The following is a 19,872-nucleotide window of genomic DNA, read 5'->3' as shown; positions in this document are numbered from 1 at the left end:
TGTAAATGAGGTCCAAACCAGACCAATTTAGCCATGGGAACAAGGTCAGCAGGGATTGAAGTCAGACTGTCCCATTGTTAAATTGGTCTGGCTTGGACGTCTTACACCCAGTTCACCACAACACAAACCCAACTTCCATCCCATTTCTTTTGAGTAATACTTGCTAATTGGCTTTTAGGTTTAACAAATAATGGTTTGCTCTGTACTCAGAGATGGTGGGGCCAGAGGCAGGAAGGACATGTAATTTGGCAGGGTGGAAGTATATCCGATTGTCATGACCATCCAACCTCTCCTGGAATCAAGATTTGGGCAGGATGGCCCATAGTCAATGATAAGGTATCAGTTTCAGGATGTCCCAAAGCAATGTGCAGCTGAAAAATAGGTTTGAAATATTGTCAGTATTGTAACAGATTCACAAAGTGTGGTGTTGGAAAAGCACAGACGGTCAGGCAGTATCTGAGGAGCAGGAGAGTCACCGTTTTGAGTAAAGCTCCTCATCAGCATTCTCCTGCTCCTCAAATGCTGCCTGACCTGCTGAGCTGTTCCAGCACCACACCTTTTGACTCTGATCTCCAGCATCTGCAGTCGTCACTTTCTCCAAGTATTGTAATACAGGTAATACAGGTAAAACAGCAGACAAGTTGAGTAGAGCAAGCTTCCACAAACAGCAATAGTAACGATCAGATTTTTTTTCCTCTGTGATGTTGGGTGAGAGATCGATATCGGTCAGGATAATAGGGAAAACAACTCTGCTATTTCCTGAATGGTTTCTTTACAGAACCCTTAATTTATAACATCCCAGAATAGTAGCGGGTACCTCTGAAATATCATGATTGTGTGGAATGCCTCTGTTGTGGTTTTGAAGCAATGCCCTTTAGAATCATTGATGTGTGGCTTATTTTATTCACTTATGGGATGTGGACATTGCTCGCTGGGCCAAAGTTTATTGCCCATCCCTTGTTGACCTTCATAAGGAGATGGTGAGCTGCCTTCGTGACTCTTTTCAATTCATTTGGTGCAGGTAACAATGCCATTAGGAAGAGAATTCCAACGTTTTGACCCAGCATCACTGAAGGAATGGTGATATATTTCTTCTAAGTCAGGACGATGAGTGGCTTGGAGGGGAACTTGTAGGGAGTGGTATTCCCACATATCTGCTGTCCTCATCCTTCTAAATGGAAGTGGTCGTGGGGTTGGAAGGTGCTGTCCAAGAAGCTGTGATGAATTTCTGCATTGTATCTTGTAGAAGGTACACTGTTGCTACTAAGTGGAGAGATTGAATGTTTGTAGATGTGGGTCAGTCAAGCAGTTTGCGCGGTCTTGGATGGTGTCAAGCATCTTGAATGTTTTTGGAACTGCACCCATCTAGGTAAGTAGGGAAAATTCTACCACATTCTGAACAGATTTTGGGGAATCACGGGGTACTGTATTCCTAGTCTCTGACCTACTCTTCTCACCACTACATTTACATTGCTGGTCCAATTCATTTTTTATGTCAATTATAGCCCACAGGATATTGATCGGGATTCAGTGATGGTGAAACGATTGAATGTAAAAAGGCCACTGTTTGGTTTTCTCTTGCGAATAATGGGCTGACATTTGTGTGGTGTGAATGTTACTTGCTATTTTTAATCTCAAGTTTGGATATTCTTCAGATGTTGTTCCATTTGGATATGGACTGTTTTGGTATCCGATGAATCGTGAATTTTGCTGAATTTTGTGCAATTAATGGCGAACATCCCCACATTTGATCTTATGATGGAGGGGGATGCAACTGATTAAGCAGCTGAATTTAGTTGGGCCTAAAACACTACCCTGAGGGACTGTAGGGCTCCTGTGGCACAGTGGTAGTATCTCTCCCTCTGAGGCAGGAGGCCTGGATTCAAGCCCCACCTTCTGCAGTGGTGTGTATTAACATGTACAAACAGATTGATTAGAAACATCTCCCCTAAGGAGCTCCTGATGAAGTGGTTAGTCCTCTCATTGCTGTTTTTTGGGATCTCAGTGTATTAACAATTTTCAACAGTAGCAAGAGTGAACAGTAACACACTGAATGTGCTTCATTTGTTGTGTAACACTTTGGGATATCCTGAGGTCCTGATGAGGTTTTACAAATGGAATGCTTTTGACTTAGTTGAAATCTGAAGTACAGTATTCAGCATGATCCTCCAGCATGATGTATTATTCTCAAAATATGTCATCTATAATGATGCATTGTCCTTTAGAATAATTACAAATCAAAAAATAAGCAGTCATTTTTCTGAAAAATTGAGTTGTGAAACAGTTATTTGGAATCACCCTTTTCCCATTATACCAATTTTCTAATACAATCTCTCATCAGATTTCTTCAAATTTTCAAATAAAAAATTGCAGTATATTGAGAGCTGCTTCCAGCCACAGATTGAACTATCATCAGGGTTTTACTTGGAGGCTTTACAGTTAAGATTCTGTTTGAAAAGGAAGTCATCAGCTGCGATTCTTGACAATAGTGGAATTCATGCTGAGATAATTAAGAATAAGACAGTTCTTGTTGTCTGCAGAAATTCAGGCACGATTAACTGCAGCTCAAGGTTTGTGCTCACGTGAGGGGGAAGGGCTAATGAATGAGTTCAAGCAGAATACATTTTATTTTGTGAAACCCCTTCCAATCGCAGGCAGATGTGCAGGGAAACTCGCTCTGATGTTGAGCTTCTGGATGGGGCTGTTAAAGATAGTAAGGAGAAAGTGAGGTCTGCAGATGCTGGAGATCAGAGATGGAAATGTGTTGCTGGAAAAGCGCAGCAGGTCAGGCAGCATCTAGGGAACAGGAGAATCGACGTTTCGGGCATTAGCCCTTCTTCAGGAAGAAGTAAGGAACTGGAGTATACAGTTGAGTTTGACAACCACAGTGCAGCAGCAAGTCTACATTGTCTGAGAAGCCCACCTCTCAGATGAGACATTAAGCAAAGATACACAGCCACTATTTTGAAGAAGAACAGGGAGGTTCTCCAAGGTACCCTGGCCAAATGTTTATTCATGAAATCAAGATCACAACAGATAAGCTAGTCATCTTCACATTGCTGTTTGTGAGTGCATGGAGTGGCTACTGCAATTCTTACATTACTACAGTGACTACATTTTTAAAATGTTTCATTGTGCTGTGAAGCACATTGGGATCATCCTGAAATGGAGAGGGGTCAGACAGGGGGATGTTGTTGAAAATACAAATGCAAGCATCTTTCTATTCACATTTGGTAGATTGCATTGTCAGGGGGAGCTGCAGCTTCAGAATAAAATGACAGCTCCTGATGGATTGGACCATTTCCCTTTGCTGCACTCCTTGCCCTCACAGGCTGTGAACAGGATCATCCGACAAATTCTATCCACTATTTCCCTGTACACAGCCTCTGCTTTAGCACAAGCATTAGGCTGGGAGTCTAGAAACTGCCAGATGGTGAAATGTTTTCAGAAACTCGTCCTGACATCAAGCCCTTTGCACCCACCACTGGATGTGCTTTGCTGAGCTTTCTCAGTAATTAGAGCAAGTACTTGTGATTCACTGTAACCTAACACTTTGATTGTCAAATACAAAAGTGACAAATACGCCCCACTGGCTTATTTTATTGGTCTAAAAGGGGAGCCTAATTTACAGTACTGGGATCAAAGAGTCACTTCTGTACAATCATTAACTACTCCAAATACCAGGTGGAATTACTGCTCAGCTGAATTTTAAATGCATCTCAAAAAGGCGTTGAGTTCAGTGAATGCAGTCAAGGCTATACAGTCCATCAGTACTTGTATTTTAAAGCATCTATCGCAATACCAGTTCCAGTTTTAACAACTTGCAGTTTCACGATCTAGAGTAGCGTAATGAGGGGAACAAATCCTGAAGCAGATCTGCATTGATATTTGGAAATAAAACCAGTTTGACACCAGGCTGGGACACAGATAGACTCTAACTTCTCACCTTTAATGCATTGTCTGAGCTGAAATGTCACTTTTTAAAAATATATTGATAAAACCTTAAGTTATCTCGGGGCAGTGATTTGAAAGAAATTCTGGGATTTACATATTAATAAATGGAAACCTGCATCTCCATTCTAAGTGATTAAAGACTTAAATCATCTAGGTTTGTCTAATACATCATATCAATTGTATAACACTTCGATCTTTTACTTATACATTGTGTCCAATGTATCCTGCCCCACCAGCTACCTGACGAAGGAGTAGCGCTCTGAAAGCTTGTATTTTCAAATAAACCTGATGAAGGGCTTTTGCCCGAAACGTTGTTTACGAAGCTCCTTGGATGCTGCCTGAACTGCTGTGCTCTTCCAGCACCACTAATCCAGAATCTGGTTTCCAGCATCTGCAGTCATTGTTTTTACCTTGTTTTTTTCAAATAAACCTGTTGAATTAAAACCTGATGTTGTGTGATTTTCAACTTTGTCCACCCCAGTCCAACACCGGCGCCTCCACATCTTGACATTTCACGATGGTGACACATTGCTGCAATTGGAGTGATTTATTTTGCACCATGTGCTGATAAACCTGTTTGTTAATTACTCCATTAGGAAGACAGTGGGGATTCCTAGTGGTTAGCAAGTTTGTAAATTGATGATATCACAGATGTCGATGTAAAAGATACCATATCAAAGCTAAATCATTGCCTAAACTTCATGGCTGTCTAGGAGAGGCCTCAGAACAGGCGCAATGTAGGGTTTCAGCCAACATTTACATTTGATTATCAAGTTAAAAATCACACAACACCAGGTTATAGTCCAACAGGTTTAATTGGAAGCACTAGCTTTCGGGGGGCTGCTCCTTCATCAGGTGGTTGTGATGAACCACCTGATGAAGGAGCAGCCCCCCGAAAGCTATTGCTTCCAATTAAACCTGTTGGACTATAACCTGGTGTTATGTGATTTTTAACTTTGCCCACCCCAGTCCAATATCGGCACCTCCAAATCACTTGATTGTCAGGCACGCTGCTAGAGCCAACTGGAGATGGTGAGAAATGGGACGCTTTCTTGATCCACAGTGCTGAGACAAGATTGGAGTGTAGGAGGATAGAGAGGGAGGGATCGGGCTGGGGGCGATGGGAAACAGATCAGAGTGTGGAGGGGGAGAGAAAGAGATTGGAAGGTGTGGAGAGAGAGGGATCAATGGGTATGCGGGCAGAGGGAGACAGAGAAGAACTGGAATGAGAGAGTCAGGGATTGGAGTATGAAAGATGAATCGGAGTATATGAGTGGTCTGTGTGTGGGAGTAAGGTCAGGATGTGGGTGAGAGGGAGGATAATGTGTGAGAAAGGGAGGGGATTCACGGTGTGGGATAGAGAAAGGAATCAGGGTGTGAGGGAGGGGTCAAGGTGTAGGAGACGTAATTTGGGAGAGGTTTTGGAATGTGGGAGAAAGGGAAAGGTGTGGGGGAGAGGGGTGTGGGAGATGAGATCAGGATGTGGGAAAGGGGGTCAGTGTGGGAGAGGGGTTTAGGCTGTGTGGAGTGTCAGGGTGTGGGGCAGAGAAGGGGCCAGCTTCTGGCGGAGAGATGGGGGCTCAAGGTTTGGGAGAGATATTATTTAAATTTTCTGGAAGAGGGGGTTTATGGTGTGAGAGAGGAAATTATAATGTGTGAAAGAGAGGCACCTTGCTCAATGCAAGGAACCTCAGCCTGTTTCCTCAGTGTATCCACCCCGTCTCTCCAATTAGTGTCAAATGATGCTAGGAGGAATGCAACCTGGCTAAAAGTTGGCCAAAAGTGGGCAGGTATGCTACAGGAGCAGGCTGGGAGTGTGCCTGCAATATGTACATCCAGATTATTTTATAGTCATTCTCATGACATAGGCATTACTGGTGACCATGGCATTAATTGCCCATTTCTAGTTGTCTTGAAAAGGTAGTCATTGGCCTTCTCCTTGGACCTTTGGGTAATGATCTGATATATGAATGCTGTTCAACTGTTTCAGAGGACAAGCAATCCTGTTTACATGGATGGTCATACAAAGACCAAACTGGGAATGGGGGACATTAATGAATCTGTGGGATTTTATACCAATTCACTAACATTGCGATTATGCACTGACATCAGATCTATTCTTTAACCAAATTCAAAATCTCAAACTGCTGTGGTAGGACTTGAATATGAGCTCATCCAGATTACTAGGTTGGTGATTTACTCACTGCATATTTGTACCAGATGTACTGCCTCAATGTAATAGCTCCATTCTGCCACCTCTCAATATACGGCCATAGTGTGGTTTATGATTGCGCAGAATAGGGTCATAGAGTCACAGAGATTTACGGCACGGAAACAGACCCTTCTGTCCAACTCATCCATGCCGATCAGATATCCTAACCTAATGTACTCCCATTTGCCAGCACTTGGCCCATATCTCTCCAAGTCCTTCCTATCCGTAAACCCATCCAGATGTCTTTTAAACGCTGCAATTGTAGAAGCCTCCACCACTTCCTCTGGCAGCTCATTCCATACACGCACCTCCCTCTGTATGAAAAGGTTGCCCCTTAGGTCTCTTTTATGTTTTTCCCCTCTCACCCTAAACCTATGCCTTCCAGTTCTGGACTCCCCTCCCCCAATGAAAAGACTTTGTCTATTTATTCTATCCATACCCCTAATGATTTTAAAAACTCTATAAGATCACCCCTCAGCCTCGAATGCTCCAGGAAAAACAGCCCCAGCCTATTCAGTCTCTCCCTATATCTCAAATCCTCCAACCCTTGCAACATCCTTGTGAATCTTTTCTGAACCCTTTAAAGTTTCACAACATCGTTTGTGTAGGAGAGGGACCAGAATTGCAAATTGCAATATTCCAAATGTGGCCTAACCAATGTCCTGTACAACTGCAACATGACCTCCCAGCTCCTATACTCAATACTCTAAGATTACTGTGTATCATTTCATATCACCTTATGTATCTGTGTGAACTATTGAAGTATCAAATATCTAATCTACAGTGCCTTCTATCTTGGAAAACTTATAATCATTTACATTATGGCACAGTTTCCATATTCAGGAACTTATATCAGAGTGGTGAATTCATAGTTCTATCTGTACAAACCCGAATGTGACAAGTGTTGTGTATATTCTATCACCTATACCTCTGCTTCAAATAATTTTTAAAATCTTCTGGTGTGGAATTCAGAACAAGGGGATAACAATTTAACATTAAAACCAAGCAATTTTGGGGTGAAATCAGGGGACATTTTCAAATAAGGAGTCCTGGAAATTGGAAATTCTGTCCCTCAAATGGTGTGGATGTTGAGGGTTAATGTTTAAAATAGACATTGCTGAAATTGTTTCTTCAAGGGTATCAGGGTATATATAGACATGGTAGATAAATGGAATAGAACCGAAAAAACTGAAAGTACACAGGGGTCTGGCACCATCATTGGAGAAAGGGAGAGTTAATGAATCAGTTTGATGACTTCAGAACTAGAAAAAATTTGCGATGTAACCGCAGATGGGAAAAAAACACTAAAGCTGACGAATGAGATATATTGATCTGAGTCATCTTGTATACTTCAAAATGGAGATTTAGTTCAACCAGTAATTTCACTTCCAAGCATTACAGCTTTTTTTTTTCATGGCTTCTCCCTCTGGCTTTTAAGCAAGTATAGGATGGGGAAAGTGAGGAAGAACTAAAGAGGAGTGAGAAAGGCTGTAGGCAGGAAAGATTAAATGACAAAAAGAATGAAGGTGCAAGACGTGGTGATGGTAATGGATGAAGGAAAGGAATAAAAATGGACTGGGAGCAGTCAGAATAACAAGAGCCTTATCATTACCAACAGTCTGTATCCCACAGGACACAAGACAAAATTGTTCAAAACACATTTTAGTGCAAAGGACTTAACAACTCTGAATGAATGGATGGGTAGTGTGCATCAATGTATACTGAGCTTCACTGGAGCAATGCAAGAAAAGCCCAAGAGGTTGGAGCCTGAGGAAGAGGGGGACAGACATTGAAAATGAGAGATACCTAGAAGCTTGGGTCGTGATTGTGGACAGAACTTAGGTGTTCCGTAAAAATGTTACTCAATCTGTATTTAGTCTCCTTGATGTAGAGCAAACCACACTGTGAACAATGAATGCTGTTGACTAAATCAAGAGAAGTGCAAGCAAATCACTATTTCGCCCTGGCAGGAATAATTGGGTCCCTGGGTGCTGAGATGCATTTATAATTTAGATGGGAAGGGGGTTGGATATTTGGGGTGTTTAAGGAGTGGACTAGAGTGTTGCAGAAGGAACAGTCCCTCTAGACCCCTGGAAAGATGGGATGGCAGGAGAAGATGTGTTATTGCTGAAGATGTGGAAATGATGGAAAATGTCGGCTGGTGTCTGTGTGGAGTTTGCACATTCTCTCCGTGTCTGCGCGGGTTTCCTCCCACAGTCCAAAGATGTGCAGGTCAGGTGAATTGGCCATACTAAATTGTCCATAGTGTGAGGTGTCGGGGAATGGGTCTGGGTGGGTTGCTCTTCGGAGGGTCGGCGTGGACTTGTTGGGCCGAAGGGCCTGTTTCCGCGCTGTAGGGAATCTAAAAAAAGGCGATGGAGCATAGGGTGAGAGCAATGAGTTGTGCTACAGCGTATCTTTCAGTGGCATAGTGCAGCGAGTAGAATTTCCCCCCTCTTTCCTGTATGATTCGATGACATGAAATGCTGCATTGTTTACTGTTCTTTTAGATGTTGAAACTGAGCGAACAGCAGCAGCAGCAGCAGCAGGACCCAGGAGCGGCAGAGCTGCTAGTGAGCTGATTCACTGCTGCATTGCTAGTGAAAGGGACATATTCGAGCTGACTCGTTAATTACCTCGCTTCATCTTGGGGATTTGAAATTCCCAGGTAGTGAGGGTCCCCAAAGGAAGAGAGGAGTATTCCACTTTCAAAACCACAGGCAGCAGAGGATTTTGAAGTATGTTTTTTTTTAATCACATCGTGCTATCTCTGAAATTCATGTGAATGTCGGGAACTAGAAGCTGACTAGTATCTTCACGGGCTAACAGTGGTGTGTTTAATTATTCTGCTGGCTGGAGCCTAATTCAGTAAAATCCTAACCCCAAGGTAATTAGAATAATTTGCCGTGTCTGGTTCCACGTCTTCCCAAGATATCGTACAAAGCTTTGGAAAATATGTTGCACATTACTTTTAGTTTTGACAGCATTGCATTGATTGGAATTGCAATAAGAAGGAGCAGTCAGAATAATATGTAATTACTTTTAATTATACGGAGTTATACTGTTGTTGGGTATTCTGATTTCTTTCATTACTGTATGTTAATACATTTCAGTCACAAGACCCCTTTTAGTCTAGTTTTTGTTCTCTGGGGTAATGTATTGTTCCATTAGCCCATTTGAAGGTATTATTCAGACTGTTATTCAGACTGGGGTTATTTGGTCTTCCCTGTGACTCACTTTATCCAGGAGTTTCCTGTGTATAAACTGCACTTGTTCAAAAGAGGTGCCTCCAGAGATGGACAAATGTTTCTGTGTTGATGCCTGATTAATACCATGGATTGCACTCAAACAATGTTCAGTTTTACAAGAAGAAACAGTATGACTTTTAAACTAACGCAGTGGATTAAACCGATGGGATTAGATCCACTTATTTTACAAATCAGTTGGTTTCATTGTCTGTTTACATACTGGTAAAATCAGACAAATCATTGGCTGTATAGGGAGACTGTTCAACAGTAAAATGAAGTTTCCTAGTTCATATAAACCACTGGTTAACAATTAAGGATAGAATGGTTTAAAAATGATTGTGGAGTAAATGAGGTACAATAATAATTACATCTGCAAAGATATGCATTTATCTCGTGCATTTAATATCAAATTAAATCCAAAGTGGTTCATTGAACCATAAGTAGTCAAAAATGATTAAAATAATCCAACTTAACTAGCAAAAGAACCAAAGGGACGATTAAGATTTTTTTAAAAAGTGCAGTAAATTGAGATCTGAAGTGCGTTGCCTCAAGATTGTCAGCAGCAGATTCTATCATAATTTCCAAAGTGGAATTGGATAAATATTTGGCAAGTACATTGAGAAAGAGTGGGAGAGTGTAACGAAATGATTGGACACATTTTCAGAGAGCTGATTTTCTAATCCTTTAGTATTCTATGATCCTGACTAATGGTAATATTGGATATGTTTGACCCCAGAATGAAACCTAGCTTGATAGATCATAAGTTTTACTTTTCCAGTTTGGTTACCATTTTGGTTATCTGACGAAGGGCTCTGGCCCAAAACGTCGATTTTCCTGCTCCTCCGATGCTGCCTGCCCTGCTGTGCTTTTCTAGCAACACACTCTCAACTCTGATCTCCAGCATCTGCAGACCTCACTGCCTCCTACCATTTTGGTTAGTCATTAATCATATTCATATGAGACCACCAATATTCTTTAACAGTAAACTGACGTTTATTACTCAGAAGAGGAAAAAAATGCATGTGCAATGACAATTTAGAAAGATTTTAACATAATTAGTAAAAACAGATAATCAACCTTTTCCCACAGCATTATCATTTGTGGATAATCAGTCCCAATGAAGCATTGCTACTATCGTAACTCTAATTTCTTACTTAATTGTCCCTTGCTGTTTAAATGGCCTAAAGACTGAGAGCCCAGAAGTTTTTTTTCTATTCTGACAGCTGGGTGATTTCTACAAACTCTCAATGTGATGACTCTACAAACTAACAAACTGTGAAGATGATGTTCTTCTGAAACTGAAATCTGATTCTTATGAATTATTAGTGGCCCCATACCATTTGTTTATCAGTGTGTCATAAAACCTAGCATTGTAAACATTCGATCAATTAATTCTGTGCTTATTTTGCTAACTTAAGTCATATGCTTTCTTGGAAATATTTTTAGTTCACTATTCCAAATGACATTCTGACCTCTTTTTAAAAAAAAGCCATCACCTTCACAGAACTGACACCATAAAATTCATTTGCCTCTACTTTAAATCCAAATTCATAAACAATACTGATATAATCCTTGATGATGTAATGTCGTGGATTATGTGTTAGTAAATTAGTTATTATAAACTGAATCTTTATCCATGTTGTCTTTCTATTGCTAATGATGGACTCTTGATTTCAGATCAATAGGATATTGGAAATCCATTAACCAAAGAAAACTTCATGATAGCTAATTGTTGGCTTCCAAAGCTTTCTCCATCTAGTCCATTCCACATATTTGATGATGTCGAGCTCAGGTCCAGAAAGGGGCTATGCAGAAGACCCAGAGATGGATAAAGTGGCAGAGCTTCAGCAGGAACACCTGGCGCAACAGGTAGCTGCTGTGCAGGTGTCTGAGGATCCCTCTTTGAGGCATGTTGGGACGGGATGCCAGAGCACTGGGGTCAAGGACTCAGACCAGTCAAATGCTAAAGGAGGCACACACACCAATGGAGTAAATGAGGACAACACCAGAACCTATAAGAGTGTGAGCAGCGTGACAAAGAAGATAGCCTCGAGGCCTAAACTCTCTAGCAGGAAGCTTTCCCTTCAAGAACGTTCGTCGGGAAATGCTCTCTCAGCAAGCGGTGTCCTACCGAGCTATGGTGCCTATTCAACTGGGCCATTGCCATCTGCAAGACGGCCAACTGTTGAGTCCAGCCGGATCAATATGGTCAACTGCCAGGTGACTTGTTTATTAATTTGTGGCAATGGTTCTATAAAATCAAAACAATATCAAACGTTGTTTTAAAAATCTTCAAAATGTTATGAACTAGAATACTTACTGGCATTTGTACCTCTCAGAATTGGTGGGGAAGGTGGTTTGAAGGGCAGAGAGTCAAGTGAGTTGGCACTGGGAGATACCTATCCACTTCCTACCACCTAATGAATTGAATTCAGGGCAGGAAGGCGAAGGGCCAACCTCCCTGACCCAAAGCCATTTGATGCTCTGAACTGGTCAATTGATGATGAAACAATGGACCCATCCTGACATGAGCCCGATTAACTGTGTTCCTTTGCAGGTGAGAAATGTAACTGCCTGATCAAGCAGTAATATAGAGTGAGAGGTGCCTTGATCTATCCTAATCTGGGGCACGGATGGACATCAGAGGGGAGCTGGTGGATACCACCTGCTATTTGTGAAGCTTATTGAGGTTTATAAAATCGGGAGGGATATAGATAAGATGAATGGTAGGTGTCTTTTCCCTGGTTTGGGGGATTTCAAGACGAGGGGGGTATATTTTTAAGATGTGAGAAAAAAGTTTTAAAAAGACATGAGAGGTATTTTTTTTACACAGAGATTTCATGTGTGGAATTAACTTAGGAAGTGGTGAATGTGAGTACAGTTACAGCATTTAAAAGCTATTTGAATAAGTACATGAATAAGAAATGTTTGGAGGGATCTAGGCCAAGTGCAGGCAGGTGGGACTAGTTTAATCTGGGATTATGGCCGGGATGGTTGGACTGAAGGGTCTGTTTCCGTGCTGAATGACTCTATGATTCAAGCCCTCACTTTAACCATAAAAAGGAAAAACTGTGGCCACAGTTTTTATTGGTAGGTAAATTCTTGTCTTTTGGTTTGAAGGAACAAAGATGGTCTTCACCTTGGATGTAATTGGTCAGTGTGGATAGGGAGTGAGAAAATCACGTTGAAGCTGTGAGGAATATTTTTGCAGTGGAGAAAATAGATTAGTCGGCTGTTCGGGCCCTCAAACATGCTTTGGCATTCAACTAGATATAGTTGATTAACTACCTCTATTTCTGCCTTTTTCCCTCACTATCACTAGATCTTTAATATTTAGAAATCTATCCATCTCTGTCTTGAATAAGCTCTGGCTGAGGCTACACAGCATTCTGGGGATAGATTCAACACAATAATTGTGCTTTGAGCTTTGCTGAAGTTTTTGCAGTTTAGTTACAATAAGGTCACGTTTGAATAATGGTTAAGTGCTTTTGGCAGTTCAGTGCCTAATATCATTGTCAATGTCCTGTCCACTGTTTAACACAGGTGCTAATTCACCAAACATAAAGAATAGCACTGTTTCTAAAATATTCAAAAATGAATTTCACTAACAGTGCTCAGGGGCTTTTTTTTAATTACCAGCCTGAGAGCAGTGAGGTTATTTCTTTATTTTTCAAGTTAATTCATTTCTGCTGCTGGGTTTGGCACCTCATCCATTTTCTAGCCTCTCAGTGCCGCTCTAACCTACCGGCTCTCTGGGCCACCTGGCCCCCAACCTCCTCATCCCAGTGTCCTTGATGGTCTTCTTGTGGATGATTGGCCTCTTGTTCCTGGCCTGGTTCCTCCTCTTATTTCCCTTCCTAGCACTAGTGGTGGTAACTGTCTTCTGGTGCTAGCCCTGGGGGCTGGAATTGGTGATAGTGGCACGGAAGTTCTGACCTTCCTGGTGCTTAATATTTCATCATGAAGGAGTCCGACACCTTGTGACTGCCATTTGGAGCAGAAGCCTCCCATCACCTGGCCCCTGCTTTGTTTACCCACAAGTTGACTTGTGCCCCATCGTAGTCAATGGCCAACTGAGTCTTCTAGGTGTCGGCCAGTTATATTGCCCCTATTTATAACCAATCAGCCCTGAACTGGATGCACCAGGGTAGATTTTCTCTGAGGGTGTTTGGGGAGATTGTACTTATCAGGCCACCAGCTGGTATCAGTGGGAGCCCTTAGCACATTTGGTAACCAGTGGGCCGAAATAAGAATTCTTTTCCGAATTCACAGCTGAATCCCCACAATTTTCTTTTTCAGGAATACATCCTCTGAATCACATTTATTTAGATTCTTGGAGCAGTTTCCAATCATTGTTAAATCACTTATTGTAACCATACATTCTGAACATGCGTGGACAATTCACAGCCTCACCCATAATGCAGTCTCACGGTTGTGTACAGCTTGCAGCTGCACAATCTTTTCATTCATTCAAAAGATGAGAGCGTAGCTGGCTGGGCCAGCATTTATTAAGAGTCAACCACATTGCTGGGGGTCTGGAGTCACATGTAGGCCAGACTAAGCATGGCAGTTTCGTTCCTAAAAGGACATTAGGTGAACGAGATGGGTTTTCCCGACAATGGATTCACAGTCATTAGTAGACTTCATTTTAAAAAAAATCAAGTTCCACCATCAGCCATGGCAGGATTCAAACTCAGGTCCCCAGAATAGTATCTAGATCGCTGGATTAAAAGCCCAGTGATAATACCACTAGGCGATTGCCTGCCCTAAGCATGATGCATGGAGTGGGCAATACGTAGCCTCATGGCAATGCAATGCAGCCTCAAGGGCCATATACAATATAGAGTCTAACGACTGCACACTAAACAATGCCGCATGCTGCACAATATCAGGTAGTCTGCTTAGAGTGTGGGATGGCTGGGGGAGGGGGGGTGGAATCAGGTGGTTCAGTTACTCAAGTTTTTTTTGTGGAGCACAGAGAACTGTTTCCTGCTTCCTCCCAAACTTTATTTACATGGCTAACTATTTACCAGGCCACAAAGTCACAGATTTACACATGGGTGGCATGATGGCATTGTGGCTAGCACTGCTGCCTCACAGCACCAGGCCCTCCCTTGGGTGACTGCATGTGCAAACTTTGCACGGTCTCCCCAAGGGTTTCCTCCAGGTACTCCGGTTTCCTCCCACAGTCCAACGGTTAGGTAGATTGGCCCACAATAAAGATGGGTTATGGGTATCGGGTGAGGGGGGCGTGGGGGTGGGTTTGGGTGGAATGCATTTTGGCGAGCTAGTGCAGACTTGATGGGCAGAATGGCTTCTTTCCACACTGTAGGGATTCTATGATTCTATACTCAGCCAAATCTGCCCTTAATGCTGACCTTTACTAACCTAAGGTCACTTCTACCTCACCTTTTGGAGTTCAACTCTTTTGTCCATGTTTTAAGGCTGTAATGAGGTCAGGAACTGAACGACCTTGGTAGAACACAAGCTGAACATGAGCGAGCAAGTGTAGTTTGATATCACTGTTGATGACCCTTTCCATCACTTTACTGATAATTGAGAGTATGTGGATAGGGCAGTAACTGACTGGGGTGAAAATGTGTTGCTGGAGAAGCGCAGCAGGTCAGGCAGCATCCAGGGAAGAGCTGCCTGACCTGCTGTGCTTCTCCAGCAACACATTTTCAGCTCTGATCTCCAGCATCTGCAGACCTCACTTTCTCCAGTAACTGACTGGGTTGGAATTGTCATGCTTTTTGTATATTGACACTCAGTTACATTACCATCACTTAATCTTTCATTGTAAGCATCCTAGAGGTTAGCTGGACACAAATATGTGGCTATAAGAGCAGCTCAGAGTCTCGGAATCCTGCAGTGAGCAACTTATCTCCTGACTCCCCAAAGCCTGTCCACCATCTACAAGGCACACTTCAGGAGTGTGACGGACAACTGATAAGTTGACTAGATGACTGCAGTTTTGACAACACTCAGGATGTTTGAAATCATCTCACCATTTAGGGAAAAAGCAGAAACGGTACTGATTTGGATGATCAGTCATGGTCATATTAAATGGTTTGAGCAGGCTTGAAGGGCTCCTATTTTCTATTTTTCTATGTTTCATCTTGGACAAATAGCCTGTTTCATTGGACCACATCCATACCATTCACTCCCTTCATTGCTAATGCACTTTACCATTTACAAGATACACTGCAGAAATTCATAAGGCTCCTTCGATAGCACTTTCCAAATCCCCAACCATTTCCATCTGGAAGGAGAAGGCCAACGTAACACCATCACCTGTAAGTTCCCCTTCAAGATACTCACCATCCTGACTTGGAAATATATCAATGCTACTTCACTCTGGTTGTGTCAAAATCTTGCAGCACCCTCTCTAACATTTAGTAGATGCCACTGAACCTCAAAGACTGCAGCAGTTCAAAAAGGCAGCTCACCATCACCTTCTCCCGGGCACCCAGGGATGGAGAGGAAGTGCCAGCAACACACACATCGTATGAATACATTAACAAGAGAGTTTCCAAATATTATTTTTTTCACTGTTCCTAGGGTGCATCCAGTGTGGTCCTGATGACTTCTCACCCTGAGGCATAGACAGTCAATCCAACACCACATCCTTATGAAAATTAGTACCTTGATTTCCTCCTTTTCAACTATGATCTGGGCAACATCATCTTCTTTGGTAAAGACAGTTGCAAATGAGTTGTTTCATTCCTCAGCTATGCCCCCAACTTCATGTGTAACTCATTTCCTCGGTCCTTAATTGGACCAACTCCTCCTTTTATCCACCTGTTCCTATTATTATGGATGTACAATAATTAGCAAAAGAATCAGAGGCTCTGTGTGGGGCAAAAAAATGTATAGCAATTTGCCCAAAAGGATATTGGAAGGAGATTAAATTCAGAATTTGATAAATACTGGAATTGAAAAGAAATGAGGCTAAGGAGGATTAAGGTACATTGGAAGTTCTTTCAAAAGCTGACACAGGCATGATGGGCCAAATGGTCTCCACCTACACGATAGCATTTGATGATTCTTTTAACACTGAACTTGAGTTCACTTTATGCATGGAAGGATCATTTTCTGGCAGATTGTTCGTGTGTGTGTTGGAGCAAGAACAAGTTGATTATCTGTCTAAGTAAGAGTTGCAGTCTTTTGGACAGTTAATTAAACTTTAATCAAAAAGAATTATGTTTTGTATAGCAACTTATTTTCCTGTGGATTGTGGTTTTTCTGTTTATCTTTGGCTCAACATAGGAGCAGGAGTGAGCCAGTTGGCCCCTCACTTTTTCCACCAGTCAGTTAGATCCTGTATTCTGTTCACACATTTTGGTCTTTTTAACCCTTTTAAACCTTTACCTAATAAAGTCTGATAAATTTCAGGTCTGGAATTTTCAGTTTACTCCCCCAGTGTTGTAAGATATGACTACGGTTGGCACCTGGTTGTGATAGAATCTTCCTGGGTAGAGTTGTTGCCACCAGCCTTTTTGTAATATGACTATAGGGCTTACTCATATTAAGTGGTGAAGGATTAACCACAAATAATCCTTTGTGAACTTGAGTAGCAAGAAGTAGTTTATTACGTTCTAACAGGTTAAATTAAGTTAACTTAATTAAATAAATAACACACAGAATTGCTGTACTGAGATCTGAAACAAAAGCTGAGAAACTCAACACGTCTGGCAGAACATGTGGAAAGAAAATTAGAGTTAATGTGTCAAATCCACTGATAAAGCATTAACTCTGTTTTATGTCCACAGATGCTACCAGACCTGCTGCATTTCTCCACCACTTTCTGTTTTGTTACTTTAGCGTAAGGCCTGTTAACTACATTATCGCAATATAAGATACATTATTATCTTCTCTGAGATGATGACTAGATCTGGGCTATATTACCATAGGCTGTAGAACTGACCAAAAACCAACAATAAAATTAGAACTGACTAGCTGCTTCCAAATGCAATCAATTATATAAATGTGTCTGAGTGAGTGATGGAAATGGGCAAGGGCGGAACCATGGGTGATAGGTCAGATGTGGTTGAGGGCCCTGTCAACCACAGTGGATGGGAAACCATGGTTATGGAAGAAGAAAGACATGTCAGCAGTGCTGTTTTGGAAGGTAATATCATCTGAACAGATACAATATAGCCCCCCCTTGCCCCTTCCCATCACCCACAACAGCGTGATCGGGACCCCTTATTCTCACTTTTCACCCCACCAGCCTCCGCATTCAAAGGATCATTCTCTGCTGTTTCAGACAACTCCAGCAGCATGCCACCACTCAATACATCTTCTCCTCTCAGTACTGACTCTCCAACAGTGCAGCATACCCTCCGTACTGACTCTCCAACAGTGCAGCACACCCTCCGTACTGACTCTCCAACAGTGCAGCATACCCTCCGTACTGACTCTCCAACAGTGCAGCACACCCTCCGTACTGACTCTCCAACAGTGCAGCATACCCTCCGTACTGACTCTCCAACAGTGCAGCACACCCTCCGTACTGACTCTCCAACAGTGCAGCACACCCTCAATACTGACCCTTCGACATTGCAGCCCTCTCCTGGTACTGACCCTCTGACAGTGCAGCCCTCCCCCAGCACTGGCCATCCGGCAATGTGGTAATCCCTTAGTACTGACCTTCCAACTGTGCAGCTTTCTCCTCACTCCCCCTTTCTGCATTTTGCAGGAATCATTCTCTCCAGGACACCCATGTCCATATCTCAACCACCAATGCCACGCCCCCTTCCCATGTAACCACAGAAGGTGAAACACCTGCCCCTTTACCTGCTCCCTGCTCACCATCCAATGGCCTAAACCTAAGCAGCATTTCACCTGCTCCTCCTCCAATCTTGTGTATTGTATCTGCTGCACACAATGTGGCCTACTCTGCATCGCAGACTAGATGTCCAGTCTGTGCACAAGCATTACCCTGATCTTCCTGTAGCCAGTCATTTTAACACCGAGAACTGCTCGCATGCCCACTCCCAGATTTCTATACCTACATCATACTATAGTGACCACAGATGGAAAACATCAGTTATGTCTTCCAACCCGATCGGTATCATACCGTTATTGAAGAAACATGGTAGGGATTAGTATGCCTGTCATCTGTTTTAGGGAAATTATTGGGAAAAGTTCTGAGGGGTGGAATTAATTTCCATTTAGAGAGGCAAGGATTGATCAAGGATAGTCAGCATGGTTTTATCAGGAGGAAATTGTATCTAACAAATTTGATTGACGTTTTCAAGGAGATGGCAAGGTGTTTAAATGATGGTAATGCAGTTGATGTACTCTACTTGACTTCAGTAAGGCTTTTGACAAGGTCTCACATGGTAGACTGGTTCAGAATTTAAGACCCTATGGTATCCAAGACAGTTTGGCAAATTGAACTCAAAATTGCTTTAGTGGCAGGAAGCACAATGATGGTCGAAGGGTGACTTTGCGATTGGAAGCCAATGTCCAGTGACGTACCACAAGGTTCAGTGATGGGTCTTTTGTTATTTGTTATGTGCGTTAATGATCTAACAGGAATGTAGGAGGAATGATCAGTAAGTTCATGGATGACCAGAAAATTAGTAATGTGATAAAACGTGAGGAGGAAATCCTTAGACTACAGCAGGATATAGATGGGCTGGTCAGATGGGCTAAAGGTGGCAAATGGAATTTAATCCTGAAGACTATGAGGTGACGTATCTTGAGAGGACAATTAAGGCAAGGGGGAGCATACATTGAATGATAGAATCCTGGGAAATATAGAGGATCAGAGAAAAGCTTTTCCCCTTAGGGGAGGGGTCAGTAAGTAGAGTTTCAAGGTAAGAAGCAGAAGATTTAGTGAGAATTTGAGAAAAAAAAACTTGTCACACAGAGGATGGTGAGTACCTGGAACCCACTGTCTAAAGGGCTGGAAGAGCCAGTGTTATGGATCAGACCAAACCTCCTCAAAACATATAAAGGAGAAGCCGAGACCCTAACAGGCAGGTGTGAGGTGCTGTGTTTCTGACGTGATTCAATTGATCAGACTACTAGGCTTTAAGCAAAACTCATTTTATTCTTACAGTTAAAATTTAAACAAAAAAGAATTGATATAACTTTAACAATATCAAAATACTTAACATGATAGTATAAAATTTAACTCCTACTCATCAACTATTCCCATAAAGCAGCAACTCATAAACTCTTGACAAAGGCAAATTCAGCAACTTGGATTTCCCTCTCTTGCTATCTGCCCCATTGAGAAGGAATACCAACAGAATGAATCTAGCAGAAGAGAGAGACAGAGAAAGAGATAAAGAGAGAACTCCAGCATTTGCAGCAGTAGAGAGAGAGCTGTATGTAGCAGCTCCAACTCCAAACATACCAACTTGAAAGCAAAAACTAAAACCCACTCCACTGTGGGTGGAGGCTGACTCCACCCACTCATGCTTCTTTTGTCCAAGTTATAAA

The 19,872-nt window shown here is 42.2% G+C and overlaps 1 protein-coding gene across 13 annotated transcripts in view; it reads left to right on the top strand.

Moving 5' to 3' along the window:
* camkk1a (calcium/calmodulin-dependent protein kinase kinase 1, alpha a) overlaps positions 1–19,872 on the top strand; it is a 259,555-nt gene that overhangs the window by 118,490 nt on the left and 121,193 nt on the right. For 10 of the 13 annotated variants that reach the window (XM_087977564.1, XM_087977554.1, XM_087977558.1 and 7 more), the window contains one exon: positions 11,092–11,634. In XM_087977564.1, the coding sequence (XP_087833690.1) occupies positions 11,191–11,634 (444 nt within the window). In that variant the 5' untranslated portion in view covers positions 11,092–11,190. The other 3 variants (XM_087977557.1, XM_043718823.2, XM_043718827.2) reach the window with 3 other exon arrangements.

The sequence above is a fragment of the Chiloscyllium plagiosum genome, unplaced genomic scaffold, assembly GCF_037043375.1.
Source record: "Chiloscyllium plagiosum isolate Xiang-an unplaced genomic scaffold, Cpla_swu_hap1 HiC_scaffold_31, whole genome shotgun sequence".
Taxonomy (NCBI): Eukaryota; Metazoa; Chordata; class Chondrichthyes; order Orectolobiformes; family Hemiscylliidae; genus Chiloscyllium; species Chiloscyllium plagiosum.
This window is presented reverse-complemented; position numbering and strand designations above follow the sequence as displayed.